Below are 24,744 nucleotides of genomic sequence, written 5' to 3'. Positions count from 1 at the left end.
CTCTCCTCTCCTCTCCTCTCCTCTCCTCTCCTCTCTCTCTCACTCTCTCCCTCTCTCTCCTTCCCTCCCTCCCTCCCTCTTTCTCCATCTTTCCTTTCCTCCCTTTCTTTCTGCCTTCCTAATGCCAGGGACACTCACAGAACATCAACAGAAGAACTACACAAAACTACACAAACAGGAAATAATGTCATGGTCACTATCTCATTCACGGGAACACTCACCCTTGGATCAAATACATGCCTACATCTTTCACTTAAAAGTGAACCTCCCCTACTGGCATACCACCTCAAACAGCATCAAAGCAAAGTGAAACATAAGCAGCATTTAACAACACTGGTAACCATGGAAACATACCATTAAAGAACATATAAACAGGAATGAATAATTAGATGAGAAATTCATTTCTACATTTATCTTTTTCCAAGACCCAGGAAAAGCAGCTCTTTTACCTCTTATTTAAATTTGGACACTTCCTCTTTAGTCTGTCTTCTAACTGAAAAATATGAGAATTTATAGAATGAGAATTTTAATATTTCCTAGCTTAATGAACAAATCTCTTTGTAGGCAAGTGACTAAAAAATCTTGCAATGCTCATTGTTGTCTAGATGTAACACTGAATGCAAGAAAGTCTCTTGAAGCAGCCAAGGAGTTTGCTTAGGGGATGGGAGAAGTGCAGGCAAACCTGACTTAATAGCAAGGTGAGGAGGGGAGAACAGTTGTCAACGCTTAAAAATAGGAAGCACAGGTTGCCTGGGAAGGCTGAGGGGAGAATCTGGGGCTTATGCATTATCTCACTTGTATTGTCAGGTAGGCAGCATCACCTGTGCAGGACATCTGACACTCTACCTTTCCACCTAGGGATTGCTAAATTGACCATTAACTTTAAAAGAATTTTTAATGGTCTTAGAGACCCTCTAGCCCAGGACTGTGCATCAGAGTCACCTAGTTGGGGAGAAGTAGACAAATACAGTTCTCAGGATCTCACCCAACTTGGGAATCTACTACTTTAAATATTTTTCCAAGTGACTATGATACAGTTGGTCACTAGCTATATTTGAGAACCACAGTCTGAGGCTAACTTCCTCATCATATCGAAGCAGAAACTGAAGTCTAGAGCAGTTGTAGATGGAGTTTCTGGATTCAATTCCCCCTCCTTATAGGAATGTGATATCCACATCTTTGTCATAGCTTTGCAGTGAGTAGATGAATCTTACCCCTTGCCATTGGGCTTGGCCACATGGCTTGCTTTGGCCAATGGGTTGTTAGAAAGCATAGTGTGAGCAGAGGTTGGAATGTGCTTATATAGCTTTGCTTTCTCTCTTAGACTCCTGCATTTTGCCATAAGAAGAAGAGACATCAGGTAGCCATTGGTCAAAGGAAGACTAGAGGCCTCTTAGTAGCTTGGAACTAAGCCTAGTCAAGCCCAGGCAAGACCAGCCTAGAGAAATCAATTCCAAGGCAACCAACCTGTTTATTATTAGAAGTCACTGAGTTTTAGAGAGATTTGTTACACAGCATTACTGTAGCAGTAGCTTGCTGATACAGAAATGAAGTGACTTATTCAAAATAGAATTCTAGCATTGGAATTAGAAGTTACATCTTGTGAATCTCAGGCCTGACCTCTTTCTACTGTTCATATTTATTTGCTTCCTTTCTTTCACAGAATTAAGCACAGGTATCCATTGCTTCCATAAGATCCTTTTTCTCAACATACATTCCCTATATCCCAAAACATTCTGTCACTGTTCCTCATTAGAGCTTGCATGAATTCTGTCACCTTCTGTCATCAGAGTTTACCTCTTCTTTGATCTTATTCCTTCAGGATTCTGTTTTCATGTTTCCAAAGAGACTAAGAAGTCTTAAATGAACTAATTCCCACGATTCTGTTCAGGCTTCACCAATGAATGAGTTAAAAACTCCCAGATAAAATTCTTTTGCATGAAACCATAGAGACTCAATGCCAAATGGTGGGAATGTAAACATGATACATGGCAATTGATAGGGAAAGGTTTTTAGGTGAGTGTTTTGGTATTTCTTAAATCATATCAATGTAAATACTACAGGTGAGGCAAAAGTAGATTTATAGTTGTTTGTATGAAAGATAATACAATAATTAATAAATAATACTACAAAAATAAACTATATTTCCTGTACTCACAACTGCAAACCTAATTTTGCCACACTGTGTATAATGCCTGCTTGCTTTCAGACACTCTGTGTCCAAATATTTTATAAACTCTCTGCCTGACAAGGACAAATAAATAAATAAATAGACTTTAAATATACACCATTAAGAGAAATGGCTCATATGGTATTTCTATTTTGTTCCTTTCGGTGGAAAAATTTTTCATGTGGAAGAAAATCTTTAGAGAGAACACATTTTTCTTCTCCAGAACATGTAGGTGTTTTATTAAAGCTAATAAAATTTTTTTCTGTTTCCTTGACCTTACTTTGCCTGTCATTTCATGCTGACGATTTTATTTTTATTCTGAGGTTGAGATATCATTAATTTTCACCATGTAAATGACTAATATTGGGATGATTTTGCAATATCAAGAAGAAGAAAAAAGAACTGAAGCAAAAAAGTTAGAATTAATTATCAGTACAAGGAATCAACTTATGTTCAGTGTTAAGTTATACTACACCCTTCTCTGGTTAGTACAGAGAAATCCATTAGCTTGCTGCTGCCTTGATTGTCACATTTGAAAGAAGCTAATAGCTAAGACCTTTGGATTTTCATGGAGACACTAGTGATCACGGAAACCAATGAGACAAAAACTCTTGTAATTCTATACCCTTCTCCAAATAGTCTGATGAATCCCACACTCAATTAAAGCACAAAAACTGTCCACAATTGTAAACTTACACACACGCGCGCACACAGAAATATTTGTGGAATACATATAAGCACTGAATTTGAAAATTACAAATAAAACAACTATTCCAAAATGTTCTAAACATTATTGGTTTGAGCTTTATGTCAAACCAATATTTAATGTAGTTGATTTATTCATTTAACAAATATGTATTGAGCTATTTTTGCAGTTCACTTTGATGAAAAAAGGTGGAGAAAAACATGTACCGAAAAAGAGATTAATAAGTGGTGTTTAATTTAAGTACCAGTTGTTTTTTTCATAAATATTCTGTGTCAGAAAACATATATGTTTCTTCAAGACATATATCAGTGATGCCTATTTTGTTCACTGATGCATTCCCAACACACAGCACAGTGCCTAACATATCGTCACTAATAAGTGCTCAATAAATATTTGCTGAATGAGTATGATAACAAATGCAATTTGAGAGCAAAGAAAAAAGGTATCTACTAATTTAAGAAGCATCTGGAGACACAGGATTGGAAAGGTTTCAAGTTTGAATGACTACAGTGCAGTATCAAAACATGGCACTAACATTCTGGGTGCTATTTTTTGCTTTAAGTGTTGAAAGCAGTAAATGTCTCTTGCTAGGCCCAATACCAAAGAGAAGACGGGCTGCTGAAAAGAGAATGAGTTGTGCAAGAGTCTTAACTCATGGTTGTGAACTCCCGAAAGTCAAGTAAGGGCTTTAGGGGCCCAGAGATGGCACCATCTTCTTCAAGGATGCGGCTGGGGAAAATCTTGTTTCTTGGTGCAGCCAACACCTGATTTTGTCCTTTGAGAATAATTACATCAAATAAGTATTCCTTGTTGGTGAGCCCTTTTTGGAAACCATACATGCCATTGATATCTTGAAGATGGTGAACATTTCAATGCCAAGTACAGCTTGATTGGATGGGAAGTCTTGGTATTCTCTGCACAAATGGACAACCTGTGAAGCTGGCACTGCCTCAGCCTTTGCTGATTCACTAAGGAAAGATGCTCCACATGTCAGGCTTTCTACATGGGTCTGTGTTGGTGTCAGCAGCCCTTCCAACAATCCCTAAAGAGGTCTTTTACTGCTGTGAAAGTCTTCAGCTTCCTCAGAGCCAAGAACTCAAATCAGTGCCACTTCAGTAGATGTTTGTCAAGATACAAGAACACACACCACTTGGTTCTTGCCTATTAAAGAAGTTTGTTGGCAATCCAGAGAGGAAACTTAGAAATAATTTGGTTAATTCTTTCTTTTTATTTTAGAAAACATATTTTTGATTTTAAAGAGGAAAGGAGAGGGAAAAGAGAGTTAGAAACATCGATGATGAGAGAGAGTCATTGATCAGCTGATTCCTGCCTGTCCCTCACTGGGGATCGAGCCCGCGGAGATGCCCTGACTGAGAATTGAACCGTGATCTCCTTGTTCATAGGTTGATGCTCGACCACTGGCCAGCTGGTTAATTCTTTTAAAATGTTTAAGGGAAAAGAAAACCTATTTTAGAACAAATTCATAGTGAGTTCATTCCAGGACGAGTTTTTATTTTTTTCATGGCTGATATCTTAGTTAGATAAAGTAGACAAATCTTTTGATTGACATACTGAATTAACAATTAGACATGCTGCTGAAAAATACTATGAGCTTGTTTTTGGTCAAGCTGCTTCTTCAAATGAGGTGGCCAGAGTCAAATAACAATATGAACTTTCCAATACTAGGGGTGAGGCTGACAAAGTCTAGAGAGTGTCTAGCTACAAAAATCTATAGAAGCCTAGCAAATGGCTTATGTCTTATAAAGGTCCCTTTTTGTTTAGATAGCATTAACATTGAAACACATTGCTGACATAGACAGCCTTGATGATATAGACTTAACAAAAACAAATCTCATTGACTTGAGGACAAAGGAATGATGTAATATGAATTTTGGTGTATTTATTTATTTATTTATTTATCCTCACCCAAGGGCATTTTTCCCATTACTTTTTAGAGAAAGGAGGGGAGGGAGGGAGAGAGGAAAAGAGAGAAGGAGGGGCATTGAGGTGAGATAACACATAGATTGGTTGCCTCATGCACGCACCCTGACAGGGGCTGGTGATCAAACCTGCAACCCAGATACGTGCCCTTGACCAGGAATCAAACCTGCCACCCTTTGGTGCAAGGGCTGGTGCTCTAACCATTGAGAACACCAGCCAGGCCGAATTTTGTGTTTTTTGATGCCTGCCTACCCATATGAGATATTGTGAACTATAGAAGTTCTGACTCCATTTGCTATTCAAAACTTTGTGAATCAGGGTTTTAGCTCTATTGCCATTAAAATGAAATGCTGACAGTGATGAGATGTCAAATATATTTCAATTTTTTATTCCAGAAAACTTGCACAACCCTCTCACAAGAGTGAGAAAGCCAGAATAATCTGTAAGTGCTGCTTTGGTGTTCTGTGTGCAGGAGATCAATTTTCAATGCAGTGAGATAAAGGGTAAACATATTTTTCTCTGTGTATGTGTTTATGAGTATTGTTTCTAGGTGGATGCCTGCAAATTGAATCAGATTCTCAGAGGGGTTTGTGATTCAAAAAAGAAAAAAGAAAAGAAAAAATTTAACAGAACAATTAAGGTGGGGAATGAGCTTACCAGGCAGCTTGCCTGGGTAGAGAGAGGAGGAGAGGGAGGGAGGGAGGGAGGGAGGGAAAGACAGAGGCGTGGGGGCATCGATGTGAGACAGACACATAGATTGGTTGCCCCACGCATGCACCCTGACAGGGACGGGGCTCCTCTGCACTCATTGCATGGAGTTCTGCAACAAAATTAGCTGCTATCGCCTTTTCTCACTCCACTTTGCTGAATGGTGCAGACCAGAGTTGGCTCTGCTACTCACATGGCAGGAGATAAAGCCACACAGAAGATAACCCGAGAGCATGGCTGAAAGTGAAGGCTGGAAAGCAGGAAAGGGAGACAGGAGTGGAAGAGCAGGGAGTCTTGTTTGTTTCCTGATGCTATTAAATCTAGGCCTGGATCTAAGGGGCAAAGGGCTTGGGAGGTGGATTAGAGTTTACTATAAAGTTCTTCTTGGAATAATATTACTATTTTTAGGAGCAATATATGAGTACACAAGGGACACTGCTTTAAAATAGCTAATTCTTAGCCTGAGTAGGGCTTTCCATTTTGTGAATTAGTTCAGAATTGTGATGAGTTCTCCAGTGTTTGAGAAAAGGGTGGCTGATAACAGAAGAAGGGAATCAGCTGCAGAGGCATGTATGCAAGTACAGTCTCCTGACAAGTTATTTCCAACCCTCTCTAGCTCTGACGAGGTGACACTATTATAGAATAACATGTGCAAACACTTTTATTCAAAGTGATATATCCCAGTGTGAGCTGTCATATAGTGTAGAGATTTATGCCCTTCTTTTCTTGCTGAGTGGATGATATGAAAATACTCTTAATACAATTTAAAGGAGTTCTTGAGCTTACCAAAGCAAGGGTCTGTTCTTTTGCATAGAAACTTCTTTGTAAGTCAAAGGTCTATGAGAGAGGGTATAGACTGGTTCTCAAATTTTTACATTCTGAAATTTTCCATTTCCTGCTTAAAACCTCTAAAAAAAAAAAACTGACCAGAATGGGAGGGTTTTATGTTGTTGAATAGAAACTGTATAGTATCTTCTCCACTTACAAAGGTAGTGAAAACACCCCTGTCTATATTCAGCCTTAATGAATGTCTACGAATGTACATGCAAATACAATTCCTAGTCTGTGATGTTTGGGGCATTCTTAAATTCAACAGTGTAGTTGCAATGGTGTTCGGTAGTGGGGCATCCCTACCGTTAAAGTTGGCATGGACTGGGCACTCTTGAGCAATGTCCTAAACCCCCTTTTGATTTAGAGCAGAACAGGTTTATATTTATATTTGAAGTAAGACCAAGGAGAGGCTAGCTAGCACAAGGAAGACTCTAACAGATGAGACAATGGTGTGGTGTGGTGAGGCTGGGCTAGTTAGAGGGGTTTATGGAATTTACCTATAGGATGAAATGTCTAATTATGTTACTTTTTTCTTAAAATTTGTGATGTCATGTTTGGATGTGCCTAAAAGTGTGAGATTTTAGTGCTCACATGGGCTTTAAGTATAGACCTCCTCAGGCACTTTATGCTAGACATCTCTTATTTCACAGCTGAAGCCCCTCTGGAGACTACCCAGCCTCAGGTTAGGTGACTGGTGCTGGAACTTGGACTGAATCACATGTGACTTCCAGACAAGGGCTCGTTTTCAATATACCACGTTTGCTTCAAAGTAAAGGAGAAAAGAAGAATACCAAGAGAAATATGTTTTTCTTATCTTTCCTTAAAACAGAATGGCAAAATAATAGTGTTTGTTTAATTCTTTTTTAATATAGCAAACACACATGCATTGCTAAGTGGAGATTATTTTCTTAGTTTGAGGTAAATAGTGATATTGGTGCTCTTTGAAAGATAAAGGAAATAAAATGATTAACCAATTTCAAGCTCTTGACCTGTCTTAAGTTGAATCAACATTGGACCTTTTTCCTTTCTAGTTCAATGCAGACAACACAATAGACACTCAACATATGTTTGTTTAATGAATGAATAAACTAAAACAAATATTCATTTGGGACCTAATATATGCCAGGCCTGCTAGCTATTATCTCATCCTCAAGATTTAATTCCTGTCCCATCTCTCTCTAGAAGCCCCTGAAATCCTTTAATAAAGTGTCCTCTTCCTTTACTGTATCTATAGCCCATATTATTTTCTTGTGTTTCAAATCTAGCAATTCTTTACAACTATTTACTAACATGTCTATAAGCAACTTCTGCTATTTTGCATATTCTAGATTTCCTTAGAAAATTCTAAAACTTATCAGCAAATTAATAATTTTTAGAGATTAAAATTTAGCCCTAACTGGTTTGGCTTAGTGGATAGAGCGTTGGCCTGCGGACTCAAGGGTCCCAGGTTCGATTCCAGTCAAGGGCATGTACTTTGGTTGCGGGCACATCCCCAGTAGGGAGTGTGCAGGAGGCAGCTGATCGATGTTTCTTTCTCATCAATGTTTCTAACTCTCTATCCCTCTCCCTTCCTCTCTGTAAATTTGCAGGAGGCAGCTAATCGATGTTTCTCTCTCATCGATGTTTCTAACTCTCTATCCCTCTCCCTTCCTCTCTGTAAAAAATCAATAAAATATATTTAAAAAAAATTTACCTACCTAAAGATTAACTTAAAAAAAAACACCACCTACAGGTCTCAATTATCATCATCCAAATATTTAGATGAAACAATATAAATTACTGAGAATTTTACATAGTAAACATAATACTTTACTGTTTAATGAAGATAACATTCTGAAATACAGAAAACTAGGGGCCAAGACACAATAGTGAGAATGTGGGAAAAAATTTGAAGCATTAGAAGATGGCAACAATTATTTCTTTCATATTAGTGTTTTAGCAGATCTTATTCTAGTTGGTTCCAAAGGTTCATATTCAATTAAATTAAACTATCTTGAAACACAGAGAAAAAAACCAGCCTCACTTAGTCTGGAGAGCAGAAGCTATGGAGGAGGAAGGTGGCTTTTGTAGTTGATTTTCAAATATTTAAAAAAAATTATTTGGAAATGTGTTTCCATTTGATCATTGTGGCCCCACTGGAAACCACTTGATCTAAGTTTTAAGGGGGTAGAAATCCACTTTGAATGAAGAAAGCAGTTTATCTAGTTAGCAAGTTAGATGTTGTTTCTTGAGGATAAGTGAGGTCTTCATTTTGTACATATTTCAGCAGAAAGTCATTGACAATTTGTGGGGGGAGAATAGGACAAAAGTAGACTTGTATGTTGTGAAGATTAACTTAGTACATTCTTAATTCTCCTATAATTCTAAGAAATTATGATTCTCTTCTTGACATCTAACTGACCTTTCATATGACTTTTTGCTGCCATTTTGAATAACAAGAAAGAAGATCTGCAGTTTGTTTGGTTATTGTTGCAAATCCTAAATGTTACCCAATAAGTACAACTGATCTTTGTATTTCCCTTCATTATGCAATTGGTATTACTTGTAGCATCTGATTTTATAGGTCATAGACCAAAAAGAATGTATGAAAATACAAAGTTCATATTTAAAGGATCATGTCATAATAGCAGCATGCCTGGGAAAACAATTATGGGGATGTCTAAAATCTATATTGGGTTGTAAAACTGAAGTATGGGCCAAGGGAGAACAACCTTGAATTTTGCCCTGAAAACTAGCCTCAGAAAATATACTTAATTACATACTTAATATACTTAATTACTACTGAGTAGTGTCTCTCTGATGGATATGCTCACAGCTACCTTTTCCAGCAGTCTTGTAAGCACCAACCCTTCATTTTGGTTCTAAAAATGAGATGGGCCCTTTTTTCCTAGTTGGGACATCAATTTTTACCTGCCAATACAGTTTGATGAGCTTGCTTATACACTGTTCACTTCCTCCAAAAAGCCAGAACATGTAGTCAGCAATCATGGCACTCCTAAGAACAAGAACAGATAAAAAACAACAACAAAAAGCAAATGTATAAGACAAAAGGAAAAGCACACCAGGTAGTATATGTGAATACTGAGGAAAAAGATTTTGTAATGTATAAATTTGATGGGACTAATATTAAACAAAGCATAAGGCACAGTTTTCCAAGTTAAAAGTAAGTCTTTTTTTTTGATAGCTACATAAGAGAAGCAACTAGCCATTTATCTTTTATATATTTTTTTGTTTATACAGTATAAGAATAGTATTTACAGATGATGAGAGAATGCCTTGTTTTGGTTGCCTCTTACTAAGCTCCAAAGCATTTATAGAGTAACACATTTTATGGAGTCTAAAATGCCTTTAAACTTAGCATAGCATTATAGCTAACTATTATATATTGGTTTTTAAGCACATCTCCTGCTTTACCTGAGTTAAAGATCATTCACCTCTGATTAAATTACCCTCCTTAAAATTGAAAATAAAAAATTTCCAATTCTGCAAACACTCCCCTCCCTGCAAACTTGTGTTTAATTGAATTGGTTTTAGTATCTAGTGTATACAACCACTGCATTAGTCTTATTAAGCTGAGGGGATATTAAAAAGTATTGTGCAATGGATATTAATTCATTGCTTAGCACCCTTTGGAAAAACAGTTTACTTTTATGACTGTTTCTCTGCTAGGCTTCTCTATTTCTTTTCTCCAGAGACTCCAAATCCAATTAAATGTGACTAGAAGTAATTCCAAATTGTCACGTTAGCCAATTAAACATATAATAATCCTGTGTACCTAATCACTAGAACCAAAAGTTTATTTATTTAAGTAGAGCTATCATTGTGTACCCCGGAATGTTTTTCTTATCTTTGCCTGCAGATACGTGTTGTTTCTTGACATCACTGTAAATTGAATTAGAAATTTTACTTCCCTAAATGTGGGTTGTGTAAGACACAGCAGCTATAAACTTACTATGGTACTATGTTAAAAGCATTAAAATGTTTATATTCTCTTTTTAAATTTCTTTATTGATTAAGTTATTACTTATGTGTCCTTATCCCCACATTACCCCCCGTTCCCCCTACTCATGCCCTCACCCCCCTGTTGTCTGTGTCCATTGGTTAGGCCTATATGCTTGCATATAAATCCTTTGGTTGATCTCTCTTGCTCAGAACAGAGAAAAATTGGGACTTTAAAAATTAACAATGGAAAAAAATACCACCATTTGGCGGATTATTCAGCTCAATGTTTTTCTTTTCACACATGTGTTATTGAAAAGAAGCTGTCCGCTGACATTTTAAAATAAATGATAATAATTTAAGAATAACTGATCTTTTAAGAATCCTTTCATATTTCCAGAGCTCTAGTTCAATAAGATAAAGGGAGCTAGGAGGTTTTGATGTTGTATGAATATGTATGGGGTAGCCAACAAGCCATAGAAATCACAGACAAGAAAGTGGTAAAGGTGAATTTCAAACATTTGCATTGTGGAAGAAACACCTGGAAACGTTTTCTTGCCACGACTACCTAAATAGGCAGCCTATTGGATAGAGAGGTACCTGTCACCTAATAGAAATACATTTAATAAATTCTGAATTGAGGAAATAAAATGAAAAATCTTAATGAAAATACCAATTAAAAAAATCAACCAATGGAAAAGCTCAGTCTCGAGGACAGCACACGTTGTATAGATAGAAGCTTAGGTGATGACTGACTGCATTCTGAATCTTCCTTCCCGTGATTATTAAAAGCGGCTCAACTCTCATAGTTTAACAGGACACCAGCCTTTAGTTAAACAGGCGTTGGGGAGTTGGGGGTGACAAACTTTTCCTGTAAAGAGTCAGATAGTAAATATTTGTGGGCCATGTGTCTCCTAACTACTCTGCTTTGTCTTGCGGAAGCAGCTATAAACAATGCATAAGCAAATGACTGGGGCTGTGTTCCACTAAGACTTTATTTCCAAGAACATATGTAGGGCCAGGTTTGGCATAGTTTGTCCAACTCTAAGGTAAACAGATTTCTAGGTTGAGCAACAGGTGGCAAGCATTGGTATAACTGCCAGTCAATCATCAGAAACCAACGTCTGCACCTTCTGGCCACAGGCCTCCTGAAATATTTCAGTCTACTGTTTTCTCTTTTGGGACTATGTACACATTGTGCTAAAAGGACTGTGCAGAGATCAGGAAAGAAACTTTATAATTTTGAAACATTTAAAAAAATGTAAAAGATATTCTGGCTCATAGACCTAGTGACTTGAGTTAGGTAAAGGCTAGATTGATAGTTTCTATCATGTGAAGGATTGTCACCCTTATATTGGAACAATTGTGAGAGAAAAGGAGATAGATCAACACAGTGGGTTTCTGGGGATTGTCTGCATTTTTGAAGCTTCTGGTGCTTTGGTTTTGAGTTTACTAGTGTAAATTTTGAATTTTTAGTATTTTCATTTTCCCAAAGTTGCTTTTTTTCTGTAATGATGTGTTGTCAAATTGCTCAATTCTTAAGTATGATTTTATTACACCTGGGGGCTCAAGTCTTTTTCCAAGGAATGCATCTTCAAATTTATATTGAGACTGGGTAAACAAAGGTGAAGAGACTGAGAAGTACAGGTTGGTAGTTAAAAATAGTCACGGAGATGTAAAGTACAGCATAAGAAATATAGTCAGTAATATTGTGATAACTATGTATGGTGCCCGGTGGATCCTAGAATATGGGGGGCAACACTTTGTAAAGTATATGATTATCTAATCACTATGCTCTACACCTGAAATCAGTACAAAACGATATTGAATATAAACTCTAATTGAAAAATAAAATCACATAAAAAAGAAACAAGTGAGGAATTAAGATTCATTGAAATTTGTTACCTGCCCTCAGTGAAGCACAATTATTTTAATAGTAAAAAGGTAGAGAAGGCCTTGCTGGTGTGGCTCAGCGATTGAGCATCAACACAGGAACTGAGAGGTCACTGGTTCTATTCCTGGTCAGGGCACATGCCCAGGTTGGGGGCTCGATCCCCCGTGGGTGGTGTGCAGGAGGGAGCCAATCAATGATGTTTCTCTCTCATCGATATTTCTATCTCTCTATCCTTCTCCCTTCCTCTTTCTCTAAAAATCAATTAAAAACATTAAAAACATAGGTATGGAGGTTCCTCAAAAATTAAGACTGGAACTACCATATGACCCAGCAACCCCTCTTCTGGGTATCTACCTGAAAAATTTGAAAACATTTATTCGCAAAGACATATGCACCCCTATGCTCATTGCAGCATTATTCGTGGTGGCCAAGACATGGAAACCACCTAAGTGTCCTTCGATAGTTTTGGATAAAGAAGATGTGGTACATATATACAATGGAATACTACTCAACTGTAAGAAAAGATTAACTACTGCCATTTGTTATGGTCCTTGAGAATATACTAAGCCATATAAGTCAGACAGAAAAAGTTAAAAACTATATGATTTCACTTATATGTGGGGTATAAAACTGAAAGCAACAAATGAACAAACAAGATAAACAAAAACTCTTCAACACAGAGAACAGTATGGTGGTTACCAGAGGGAAAGGTGGGTGGGAAGAAGTAAAAGGTAAAGGGGATCAAATATATGGTGACAGAAAATGATTTGACTTTGGGTAATGGGCACACAATGCAACATAGAGATCATGTTTCATAGAAATGTACACTTGAAACTTATATAATCTTATTAGCCAATGTCACCCCAATCTACACTAATAAAAGACAAAGATGCTAATTGACCATACCTTTGCTATACCCCAAGCCACGCCCACCAGCCAATCAGAGTGACTATATGCAAATTAACACAACCAAGATGGCGGCCAGCAGCCACAGAGCTGGAGCAAGCAGGAGGCTTGGTTGCCTGGGTGATGGAGGAAGCCAAGCTTCCCGCAGGCCCTGAGCTGGCTATGGGCTCCGCTCATGGCAACAAAGTTTCAATTATAAAAGATAAATAAATCCCAGACAGCTGCTCCCAGCCAGTCTCCACTGGGAGCTTGGGTGGCTGGGGGCCGTGGCCAGCCTGCAAACAGCCATTAGCCCCTCACCCAGGATGGCCACACCCTCATAGGGTGAGGGTCCCTGCTGGGGGGCTTAGCCAGCCTGAAAACGGCCCTCAGCCCCTTACTCAGACTGGCCAGGCACCCCAACAGGACCTCCCACCCTGAAGGTGCTGTGGCCAGCCTGCAAACAGCCATCAGCCCCTCACCCAGGCTGGCCAGACACCCCAGGGGGGACCCCCACCCTGAAGGGGCTGTGGCCAGCCTGCAAACAGCCATCAGCCCCTCACCCAGGCTGGCCAGACACCCCAGGGGGGACCCCCACCCTGAAGGGGCTGTGGCCAGCCTGCAAACAGCCATCAGCCCCTCACCCAGGCTGGCCAGGCCCCCCATGGGGGACCCCCACTCTGAGGGGGCTGTGGCCAGCCTGCAAACAGCCATCAGCCCCTCACCCAGGCTGGCCAGGCACTCCTATATAATAAAAGGGTAATATGCAAATTGACCCTAACAGCAGAACAACTGGGAATGACTGGTCACTATGACACACACTGACCACCAGGGGGCAGATGTTTGATGCAGGAGCTTCCCCCTGGTGGTCAGTGCGCTCCCACAGGGGGAGCTCTGCTCAGCCACAAGCCAGGCTGATGGCTGCCAGTACAGCGGTGGTGGTGGTGGGAGCCTCCCCCACCTCCTCAGCAGTGCTAAGGATGTCCGACTGCAGCTTAGGCCTGCTCTCCACTGGCAAGTGGACATCCCCTGAGGGCTCCTGGGCTGCCAGAGGGATGTCTGACTGCCAGCTTAGGCCCAATCTCCCAGGGAGCAGGCCTAAGCCAGCAGGTGGTCATCCCCTGAGGGGTCCCAGACTGCGAGAGGGCACAGGTCGGGCTGAGGGACCCCCCCCCAAGTGCACAAATTTTTGTGCACTGGGCCTCTAGTAAATTTAATAAAAAAAATAAAAAGGTACTAGAAACAAAATATGGTTTCATAAAGCTACATGCATGTGGAAATATTTTTCTTAAGTATCATGCATTTATTTCAATACCTGACACAGAGCTATGCTCATATGAGGAACACAATTTAGCTTGTAGTTGCTCCACCCCCATTTTTCTTCCCAGTGGAAATGGGAGTTATACCTTCATCACTACCTTCCTTTGTCAGGTTCCCTATCATAACTCTGCCCTACAGCTTAGTCTTTATGAATCAGTATAAAAAGCAGTGGAAGAACATAAAAAGAGCACAAAAATAACATTATACTATGCAATATTTATGAGGGAAGAGACATTTTTTTTTGTTTTTCAATCATGCTGAATTTATAATCAACTCAGAGCATCTGCAAGGAGTCAAGTACCTGTGGGATCTGAGTTTTGGCTGACTTATGAGTGGATGTAAACAGCACCCTATCATTCTCCCTACTTTCCTTCAGGTATTTCTGTTTACTCTAGGCTGATATCCTGGATGCTCATCAATGTAATTCAGTGTTGCTTCTAAGTGTCTTCATTTCATTGTCATTATTCTATTCAACTTACTTTCATTAATCTACTGAATTTTGTAGCTGTACTGGAACTGCATGATCATATTAGCCAAACCTTTTAAATTGACAGTTGATGTTTTAATATCTGTCAGTTTTGAGCCTTTAATAAATGCTAAGCACCATGCTAAGCTCTTTGCATAGCAGAATGTGAACCCAACCCACCCACACTGCTGCACCAGACCTCATCCTATCGTGCCTACCCATGGAAACTGCTCCAGCAACATTCTCTCTCTCTCTCTCTCTCTCTCTCTCTCTCTCTCTCTCTCTCTCTCTCTTTCTCTCTCTCTCTTCTATTCTATTCTTTCTTTCAAATTTCCCTTGGATTTTCCCCCAGCACATAAAATGCTGTCCTTTTCACCTCTTTAAAACATCCCAAGACCTCTCTTGATCCACTTCCCTCCCAGTTACCACCTTAATCATTTCCTTCTCTACAAACAAACAGACAAAAAAAAACACACCTCTTCGAGAAAGCTGTGAGCAACTGTCTAATTATCTCTAATTTATCTCTCCTGAACTCACTCCAGCGAGGTTTTCATTCTCGCCTCCTTACTGGAACTGCTCTTGTGAATGCTGTTAAGGATCTCCATGCTGCTCAATGCAATGGTTCGATTCTCAGTCTTCATTTTACATGCACTCTCAGGTGCAAGTGATGCCAATCCTTGTTCCTGCCTCCAGTCTACACTCCCCCCACCCCTCCCCGTGACTGCTATAGCTTGGCTCTTTCTGATTTCCCTCCTATCTCACTGGTTGCTCTTTTTTGTCTCCTGTGCTGGTATCTCATCTCCCTGGATTCCTGACTTTGGGGCACGCAGGGCACAATGCTCACACCCCTTTGCTTTCTTTCTGATGCCACCAGTTTCACGGTTTTAAGTATCATTGACAGGTTGACAACTCTTACATTTATACTCTGTGTTTAAACCTCTTCTTGGATCTTTAGACTCTTATAAAAGCTGCTTTCTTGACATGTCTACTTAGATATGTGAAAATCAAAAAACAGAGACTAGCCTTGAAAATCCCCTGGGCAGACAAAACCAGGTTAGTCATACAAACAAAGCTTCTAAACTTATTTTGCAAGACTAACTTGATGGTGGGTGGTTTCTTGCTGATGCCTTTGGAAATCATAAGCAAAACTTCAACTGTTTTTCAAGGTTGGTATGAGGTAACCACTGACCAATTTGCTATCATTTGAAAAATTCTAATATTATAACCAATCACTGTGAAGAATAAACAGTCACTGCTTTCTCACTATATTGGCTGCTTTATAACAATAGACCCCTGAGCCTCATTCCATGTTTTGGTTTGAGAGCTCCTGGTTTATAAACTATCTTTATGACATGTGCACAATAAATTTTGCTAATTATTGCTACTTCAGTGATTCATTGAACTTAATTGGGCTATTTCTGAACCTTTGAAAGATACCTAATAGGTATTTATTTTTTTTAGCATTCACTTTGTTATTATTTTAAAAGATTTTTATTGACTTCAGAGAGGAAAGGAGAGAGAGATAAAAACATCAATGATGAGAGAGAATCATTAATTGGATGCCTCCTGCACAACCCCTACTGGGGATGGAGCCCATAACTCTGGCATTTGCCTTTGACCGGAATTGAACCCGGGACCCTTCAGTTCAAAGGCTGATGCTCTATCCACTGAGCAAATTGGCCAGGGCCCTGATAGGTATTTAAAACTTAACATTTCCATACCGGGGATGCTGATCCTCCTTATGTCCCCTCCCCAGTCCCTAGTCATCTACCCATCTATCCAATTTCTGAGGCAAAAAATCTTGGAGTCATCATTGACGCCTCTCTTTATTTCATATGTTCTATCCAATCGAAGATAAAATTCTGGTCAGGTTATCTTTAACCTATATCAGAATCCTGCCACTTCTCACCACCTCCAGCATTACCATCTGGTCCATCATATCTCACCCGGATTATTGCAACAACCTAACCTTCAAACTGGATTCCCTGCTTCCCCATCTGTCTGTTTTCAATGCAGCAGATGGAACAATCTCATTAAAACTTGTGCGCTGGCACAGGTCACTGCTATGCTTAAAACTGCAAAGACTACTTATCTCACCCATAGACTCCACCAGTCTTTAAAATGGCACTTGATATACTACAAAGCCATTGTAATAAAAACAGCCTGGTACTAGCACAAGAACAGGCATATAGATCAAGGGAACAGAGATCCCAGAAACCAACCCAAGCCTTTATGGTTAATTACTATTTGGCAAAGGAGGTAAGAGCATTCAATGGAGTAAAGAGAGTCTCTTCAATAAGTGGTGTTGGGAAGATTGGACAGGTACATGCAAAATAATAAATAAATAAAATAAAATAAACCACCAATTTACACCAGACACAGAATAAACTCAAAATGGATAAAAGACTTAACTGTAAGTCGCAAAACCATAAAAATCATGGAAGAAAACATAGGCAGTAAAATTTCAGACATCTCATGTAGCAACATTTTTGCCAATACATTTCCTAAGGCAAAAGAAACAAGAAAAAAATATAACAAATGGGACTACATCAAAAAAGCTTCTGCACAGTAAAAGAAACCATCAACAAAATGAAAAGGCAACTCGTTGTGTGTGGGAGAATATATTCGTCAATGATATATGTGATAAGGGATTATTATTGAAAACATATGAAGAACTTATTTAACTCAACACCAGAAAGACAAACAACCCAATTAAAAAATGGGCAAAGGACCTGAACAGACACTTCTGCATACAGATGGCCAACAGACATATGAAAAAATGCTCAAGGTCACTAACCATCAGAGAGATGCAAATAAAAACTACAGTAGGTATCACCTCACACCTGTCAGAATGTCTACTATCAATAAATCAACAAACAACAAGCGCTGGTGACGATGTGGAGAAAAAGAAACCTTGTGCATTGTTGGGAATGCAGACTGGAGCAGTCACTGTGGAAAACGGTGTGAAGTTGCCTCAAAAAATAAAAAATGGGACTAGCTTATGACCCAGCAATGCCGCTCTGGGAATTTGCCTGAAGAAACCCCAAACACTAATTAGAAGGACTATATGCACCCTATGTTCAGTGCAGCATTATTTCCAATAGCCAAGATCTGGAAACAGACCAAGTGCTCACCAACAGATGAGTAGATAAAAAAGCTGTGTTACATTTACACAATGGAATACTATGTGGCGTAAAAAAAGAAGGAACTCTTATCTTCTGTGACAGCATGGATGGACCTGGAGAGCATTATGCTAAGTGAAACTAGCAGTCGGAGAAAGACAAATATCACAAGATCTCACTTATATGTGGAATCTAATGAACAAAATGAACAAATGAACCAAATCTGCCCAGAGGCATGGACACATGGAGCAGACTGACAGATCTCAGAGGGGAGGAGTATGGTGGGGGGGACTATAAGAGAACGTATATGGATATATGCATAGCCCATGGACTCAGACATAATGTAGTGAAGGCCTGGGGTCAGCGGGGGCTGGGCAAAGTAGGGCAAAAGAGGGGAAAATGGACAACATCTGTAACAGTGTAAACAATTTAAAATAATGGTATCTGAGTTCTATGCCATTTGGTCACATGTTGCTCCTCTGATCTCATTTCTTACTCTCTCCAGACAAACAGCAAGATCCCCCTTACTGTTCCACAAGCCGAACAGGGATGCTATTGTCTCTGGGATTTTGCACTTGTCAATTCCTGTCCTAGAATGTTCTTTCCCCAGCACCACTTAGCTCTCTTGATTACCTCCTTTCGGTCTGTATTGGGTGCTATTTTCTCACAGAGAACTACCCTGACACACTGCAATACTATCCATGTTCTTGCTTTTTACTTTTCCCACAGTACTCATCACCATGATTAGTTTTGGTAGCATTTATTGCTGTCTTCCTCTACAGCACGGGTCAGCAAGCTATGGCCTGTAGGTCAAATCTGGTGTGCCACCTGCTTGTAAATAAAGTTTTAATGGGACATAGCAATGCTCATTCATTTGTTCATTGCTTATGCACTGTCTGTGAACGCTTCTTGTGCACTAATGGCAGAGTTGAATAGTTATGAGAGACCCTTTGGCCCGCCAAGCCTAGAATATTTACTATCAGCTCTTTCCTGGAACGTAAGCTCCTTGAAGGCAGGAATTTTGGGCTCAGAACAGTGGTAGCTACACAATAAACACGTGTTCACTTTACTGACCAAACATTGTCTTATTTATTTAAATTGAAAAAATAAATTCTTGTTACAAAGAACCCAAAGCCTACAGAGTTACATAGCTCATTAGAATCCTAACAAGCAGTCTGGCCCTAGGGCCACCCCTGTCCATATTTAACAGATGCTTTTGTAGTGGAGCTGGCATGGGAATGGAGTGACAGGGTGGGCTTTGTCAATTTAATTTGTGCAGTAGAGAATCCAATCCAATGCAATGGTAAGTCATATGAGAGCATAGTAAATGCTAATGGATGCTGATGTATTTATCATATAAATTAAAAAGGAAAGGTACCAAGAAGCACATTGGCCTAATATGTTGTTTCTATAATTACTCTAACATGATGTCTTCAGAATTATTATTCCTCTGCAAGCAAATCTATTCTTTTGATACTATATTTGAACTCTTTTTACAAAATTGTTTCTGAAGTCACATTTAATTTACTTGATACATCTGTTAAATATAAAAGGGTCAGAATCTGGCTTTTAAATAGATATGCATCTAAAATAAAATATTTTTATGTCATGAACTAAGCTTATTGTGAATCAAATCCCATTCCTATAGAATGGCAAATACACAGTAAAAGAATTTGACATGTTATCCTATATAATAAAAGCCTAATATGCAAATTGTCCCCTTGGGTGGTTGTTCCACGGGGAGTTCAACTGGGACATAGGAAGTTTGACCGCTCTCTATGATGTGGGCTGACCACCAGGGGGTGGTGTGAAACATGGCAGGCATTGGTGACGCAGCACTGGCAGCAGGTGGCAGTGGAGGCGCTGTAGGCCCTGATGGGCCCTGATGAGAGTGGGACCGTGGTGGGATGGTAGAGCAGGTGAGAAGGGCACCAGGCCAAGGCAGGTGCGAGTGGGGGCCCGATTTCCCCCCTGATTGCCCTGCAGTCAGTGACCAGTGGTGGCCTGGGTGCCACCCAGTTCCCAGGTGCTGAGGGAGACAGGTAGGGGGACCAGCCTTGACCAATCACCCCAGAGATGGTGACCAGTGGGGTGCCAGGTGGGGCTGTGGGGCTGTGAGGCTGGGGATGTGAGCTGGGGCCCGATCCCCGCAGGCCACCCCAAGGGACCCCACCCGTGCACAAATTCATGCACTGGCCCTCTAGACATTAATAAGATAAGTACTAGTTTTGCATTCCAAATTAATACTATAAAAGGATCACAATATATAAAGAAATTCATTCCAGATGATTTCACATATTGGATCTTTCTAAAGACTGAAATTCTAGGGGTACGAGAATATACTATTGTCATTTCTCAAAGTCTATGTTCAGGTTCTAAATTTATAACATTCTACTCAGCATGGCCACATGGTGGTGTAAAACAATAAGATATGGGTAAACAAAAGAAAGCTACAGCACACAATTCGCTGTGTGGTCTTATCTGGCTGCTGGCTGGGACCTTGAAAAGTCATTCCGTTCATCACCTTGCCTTTAGGCAGGATCACGCTTAAACCTTTCAGATGAGACTGATGAGAATCTATTCTGTTTTAAAGATCTCCACAGAGGACATTGCTCTGCTTTCCTCTTGATTCCAGGGTTTCACAGCCATAAATAGCATCTTCTGCAGTGTTAGTCTGCGGGCTTCAATTCTCTCTCCATTGTTAATACCACCCACCAAGACCTTACCCTCTGAAGAGGAGTCCTACATATCCCCACGATAAATTATTAATCTTTTCTCTCCTAGGTTGATTAATTAACCTTATTTTCTTTCATTTAGTCTTTCTCCAGGGTTCCTCTTTTCTAGACAGTCAGTTTCATGGTTGTATTTTCAACTTAATTTTCATCTGATCTTTTTCCTACAATGCGGAGTTGACCTCTTTCAAGAGTCTAAGAATAATCATATGTCTTTGCATTCATCTATTTCATTTATGTACCTGATATAGGTACTTATTAAGAGTATGTCTATTTGATAGTTGTAACTATAGAATCCTTCCTTATTATCAACATATTTAGGAGATTACTTCTACCTTTCTGTACTTAAAAAAGGTCAATGATACACATATGTCATATAGTTAATTTTAGATGAATTAATATTAATACAAAGTATATATTATTTTTGAATATGGATACATACTATTATTAAAGAGATTATATTCTGACCAAGAGAGCTAAAGACAAATCCATTCAAGCAAACACACACACACACACACACACACACACACAGAGCAGCTTTTTGAAGGCTCCCATATTTTCCACACAGCAATCAGCCACCATGATCTTTTAAAAGATTTAAATGTAAATTACCTCAAATGAAATCCAAGCTCCCACTGTGGCCCACTATTTTCAAAATAGGCTGCCTTTGTTTTCCTCATCCACACGTTTTCCATCACTCTCCAGTGGAGTGTGGCTCACTCAGTTGCTAAAGCAAATACAATTTTCCTACCTTGGGGCATGTGTGTAGGTGGTTCCTCCCGCCTGGAATTTATTCTCTCCATTTTTCATCTGGCTGCTCCTTCTCAAGATTTGGGCCTTTAGGCTTTAGCTTAGATATTGATGGCCTCTTCAGTGGGGCCTTCTCTGACCACTCCATTTAAATAAGTTCTGCCCTATTATCCCTCTCACACAACTTGATCCTTTCCCTACATAAGCCTCACATTTTGTAATTACTTGTTGGTTTATTGCTTTATTACCTTTTTCCCTAGACCTGTGTAATCACTAGCCATATGTGGCTATTTATATTTAAATAAATTAAAATTAAAAATTCAGTTTCTCAGGTACATGAAGCCCATTTCAGGTGCTCGGTAGTGGCTAGTGGCTACTATAATAAATGACACAGAATATCCCCATCAACACTGGAGTCCTACTGGGCGGCACTGGTCTTGACTGTTAAGCCTCAGAAGCCTACCACTGAGTGCCTCATAGAAAACCTTGCAAATAGTAGGTGCTTGTGATGGTTCATTTTAAGTGCTAACTTGACTGGGCTATGGTTTGCCAGGATATTTGATCAAATATTAATCTGGGTGTATCTGTATGGGTGTTTTTAACATTTGAATTTATAGACTGAGTGAAGAAGATTGTCCTCCCCAGTGTGGGTGTGACTTATCTAATCTGTTAAAGGGCTGAAGAGAACAAAAAGCTGAGTGAGGAGGAATTTGCTTTCTGATTGTCTTTGAACTGGGACATCAGTCCTCTCTTGTCTTTGGACTCAGACTTAAATAGAACTTATTCCATCAATTCTCCAGGTTCTTAGATTTTGGACTTAGACTGGAACTAGATCTCTGAACTAGAGTCTCCAGTTTGCTAACTACAGAGTTTAGGACTGCTCAGCTCCTATAGTTGCATGAGCCAATTCCATATATTTTTTATATATATACACACACACACACACACACACACTATATATATATAGTTCTGTTTCTCTGGGAAACCAAGACAAATACAGTGCTCAATAATTTATATCTGCTTTTGTTTGTACTTTGCCCTTGTCATCCTCTCCCCCATCTCCACTACCCCTAGTCATTTGATGTTCATTAGGAGGCTGAGCCTCTACAATGTTCTGGGTCCATCATTTTAGTAGTTGATGAGCATTGAAGAAGTTCTGGTTCAGTCTCTGGACTTTTGCAACAAGTTTGTCTCTTTGCCTAATTGCCAATTCTAAGAGCTGAAAGTTTTCCCTGAGACAAGTCTCTACCTTTTGCCAGCCAAGTCTAGTTAATGTGCTCTTGCCTTGATTGTATTTTCAGATTCTGACTATTACTGGGATGCTAGCCATGCTTGCTCCTGCAAGATTGTCCAGGAATCAATGAGAGTTTTTCTTGAAGTTCACTGCCTACCTTCATTACTAGTCTGAAATTTCAAATATCACCTGTCCCTATATTCTCAATTGACAACAACAAACAACAATGATAGTTTCATACTGCTATTTGTAACAGCAACTGATATTTACTGAGTGATTACCATGTATTTAGTAAGGGCTTTTATGTCTCATTTAATTCTTAAAACTAAGCTATGAAATAAGAGAACTGAGTTTCTTCAAATTGAGGAGACTAATTTTCAAAAAAAGCCAGTGGCAGGGTCAGGATTCAATCAAATATGCTTATTCCCAAATTTTGGCCTCTTAACCATGATGCTGTACTACTTACATATTGGTATTGTTTTTCTGTGCATCTTTTAGAAGACTTCATTATCTTTTGTTGGATTTCCCTGATCTAATTTCTTGCCAAACTTTGACCACAGGTGCACTATCTAAAAACTATATTCCTGTGGTTGATTAAATAGCACGGAAGTTAATTATTATTGCCTATTGATGCCTGGTCCTTTTCCCCTATCCCCATCCCACGCTGTTTCACCAGCAGTCATGCCTTCTTCATTCTGGTTCATTAAAAGTTGATGCAGGCAACTTTTCTTTCCCTGGCCATGCAAAAAATGTGTTATTACTTCTGTAGAAATATATGTCTGTTTGAAGAGGCCTAGATAAATAGGACTCATCTCAGATTATAAACCGGTATAAAGCTTTGATTTTATTTTTTATTATTATTTTGTTTCTGTTTGGAGTCCAGAAATGAGGTTATCAAATTTTACAAGTGTTTATGTTTATTACAATAAGCAAGGTTTGGAGCCATGGTATGATGAAAAAGTATGAGGACACGATGCTGACCTCTATGAGCTGCCAAGTTTTGAGTATTGATATGACAGCTATATTTGAAAGGAGTAATCAAAACACAAGGCAGTTTTATAGCCATAAAGAACTATGCAAATGTTAAGTACATAATGTTAACTAGAAGTACAGAGCATATGTGCTATAGAATTTTAAAGAGGGAAATGATTACTTTTGACTCTAAAGGACTGATTCAGAGAGACCTGAAGAGTGGCTAGTATTATTTCTAAGTGATGATGAAGAAAAAGGATTTTATTTCTTTTGACCAGAGACACAGCACATGAAAAGGCATTGAAGGTAGAAGGTATCAATACAGAATTTGAGGAGAGGCAGAGTGTTTGTGTCAAAGAAGAGAATTATGAAACTTTTGTTGGCGACAGATTGCGGAGGCCTTGGATCCCAGGCAGGTGAGTTTGGACTTGGTCCTGTGGAGGCTGGGGAGCAATGATGGATTTTTGGCAGGGAGAGTAACATGGAAACTTTTAGTTTGAAGATCTCAGCTGGTCTAGATGCCATGTTGAGGAGGACCTGTCAGGGACCTCTAGGGACAGTGACAGCCTCAGGCAGTACTGGCAATGTGCGAGGGGTGTCTCCTCTTGGCTCTTTAGGCAGGAGTTTCTAGGCACTTCCCTTGATATCTGGACCCAACTTGTTCTTCAGGATGGAGAAGAAGGTCTGGGGAACCTATATACATATAGAAAGGGGTCTGAGTACATGCTTTTTAGACTCATAGCTATGGGCTTCATTTATTTTACAAAGTTGGAGATTCTAAGGTGAATAAGCCATTTCTTATCATTAGATCTAATGGGGAGGCAAACATGCACAAAAATATTTATATCACAATGAGTAAAGTAAAATAATTAATATATGCACTAACAGCTGAGCCAGTTAGTGTTCAGGGAGGGGGACCTAGAGGAGATGAGAACCTGGGTCAGCCTAAAATGATGAGCAGGATTTAGCCAAGCAATCCTATCTAATAAAAGAGAAACATGGTAATTAGCCGTACCTCCGCTACCCTTCCCATTGGCTAATCAGGGCAATATGCAAATTAACTGCTAGCCAAGA

The 24,744-nt window shown here is 39.4% G+C and overlaps 1 protein-coding gene across 1 annotated transcript in view; it reads right to left on the bottom strand.

Moving 5' to 3' along the window:
• SPATA16 (spermatogenesis associated 16) overlaps positions 1-24,744 on the bottom strand; it is a 207,757-nt gene that overhangs the window by 78,631 nt on the left and 104,382 nt on the right. Inside the window, 1 exon segment of the mRNA XM_005860868.1 lies at positions 9,267-9,351. Within this exon segment, the coding sequence (XP_005860930.1) occupies positions 9,267-9,351 (85 nt within the window).

Source organism: Myotis brandtii, unplaced genomic scaffold, assembly GCF_000412655.1.
Source record: "Myotis brandtii unplaced genomic scaffold, ASM41265v1 scaffold1423, whole genome shotgun sequence".
Lineage (NCBI taxonomy): Eukaryota > Metazoa > Chordata > Mammalia > Chiroptera > Vespertilionidae > Myotis > Myotis brandtii.
Note: the sequence above shows the minus strand (reverse complement) of the source record. Positions and strands in the feature narration are given on the sequence as shown.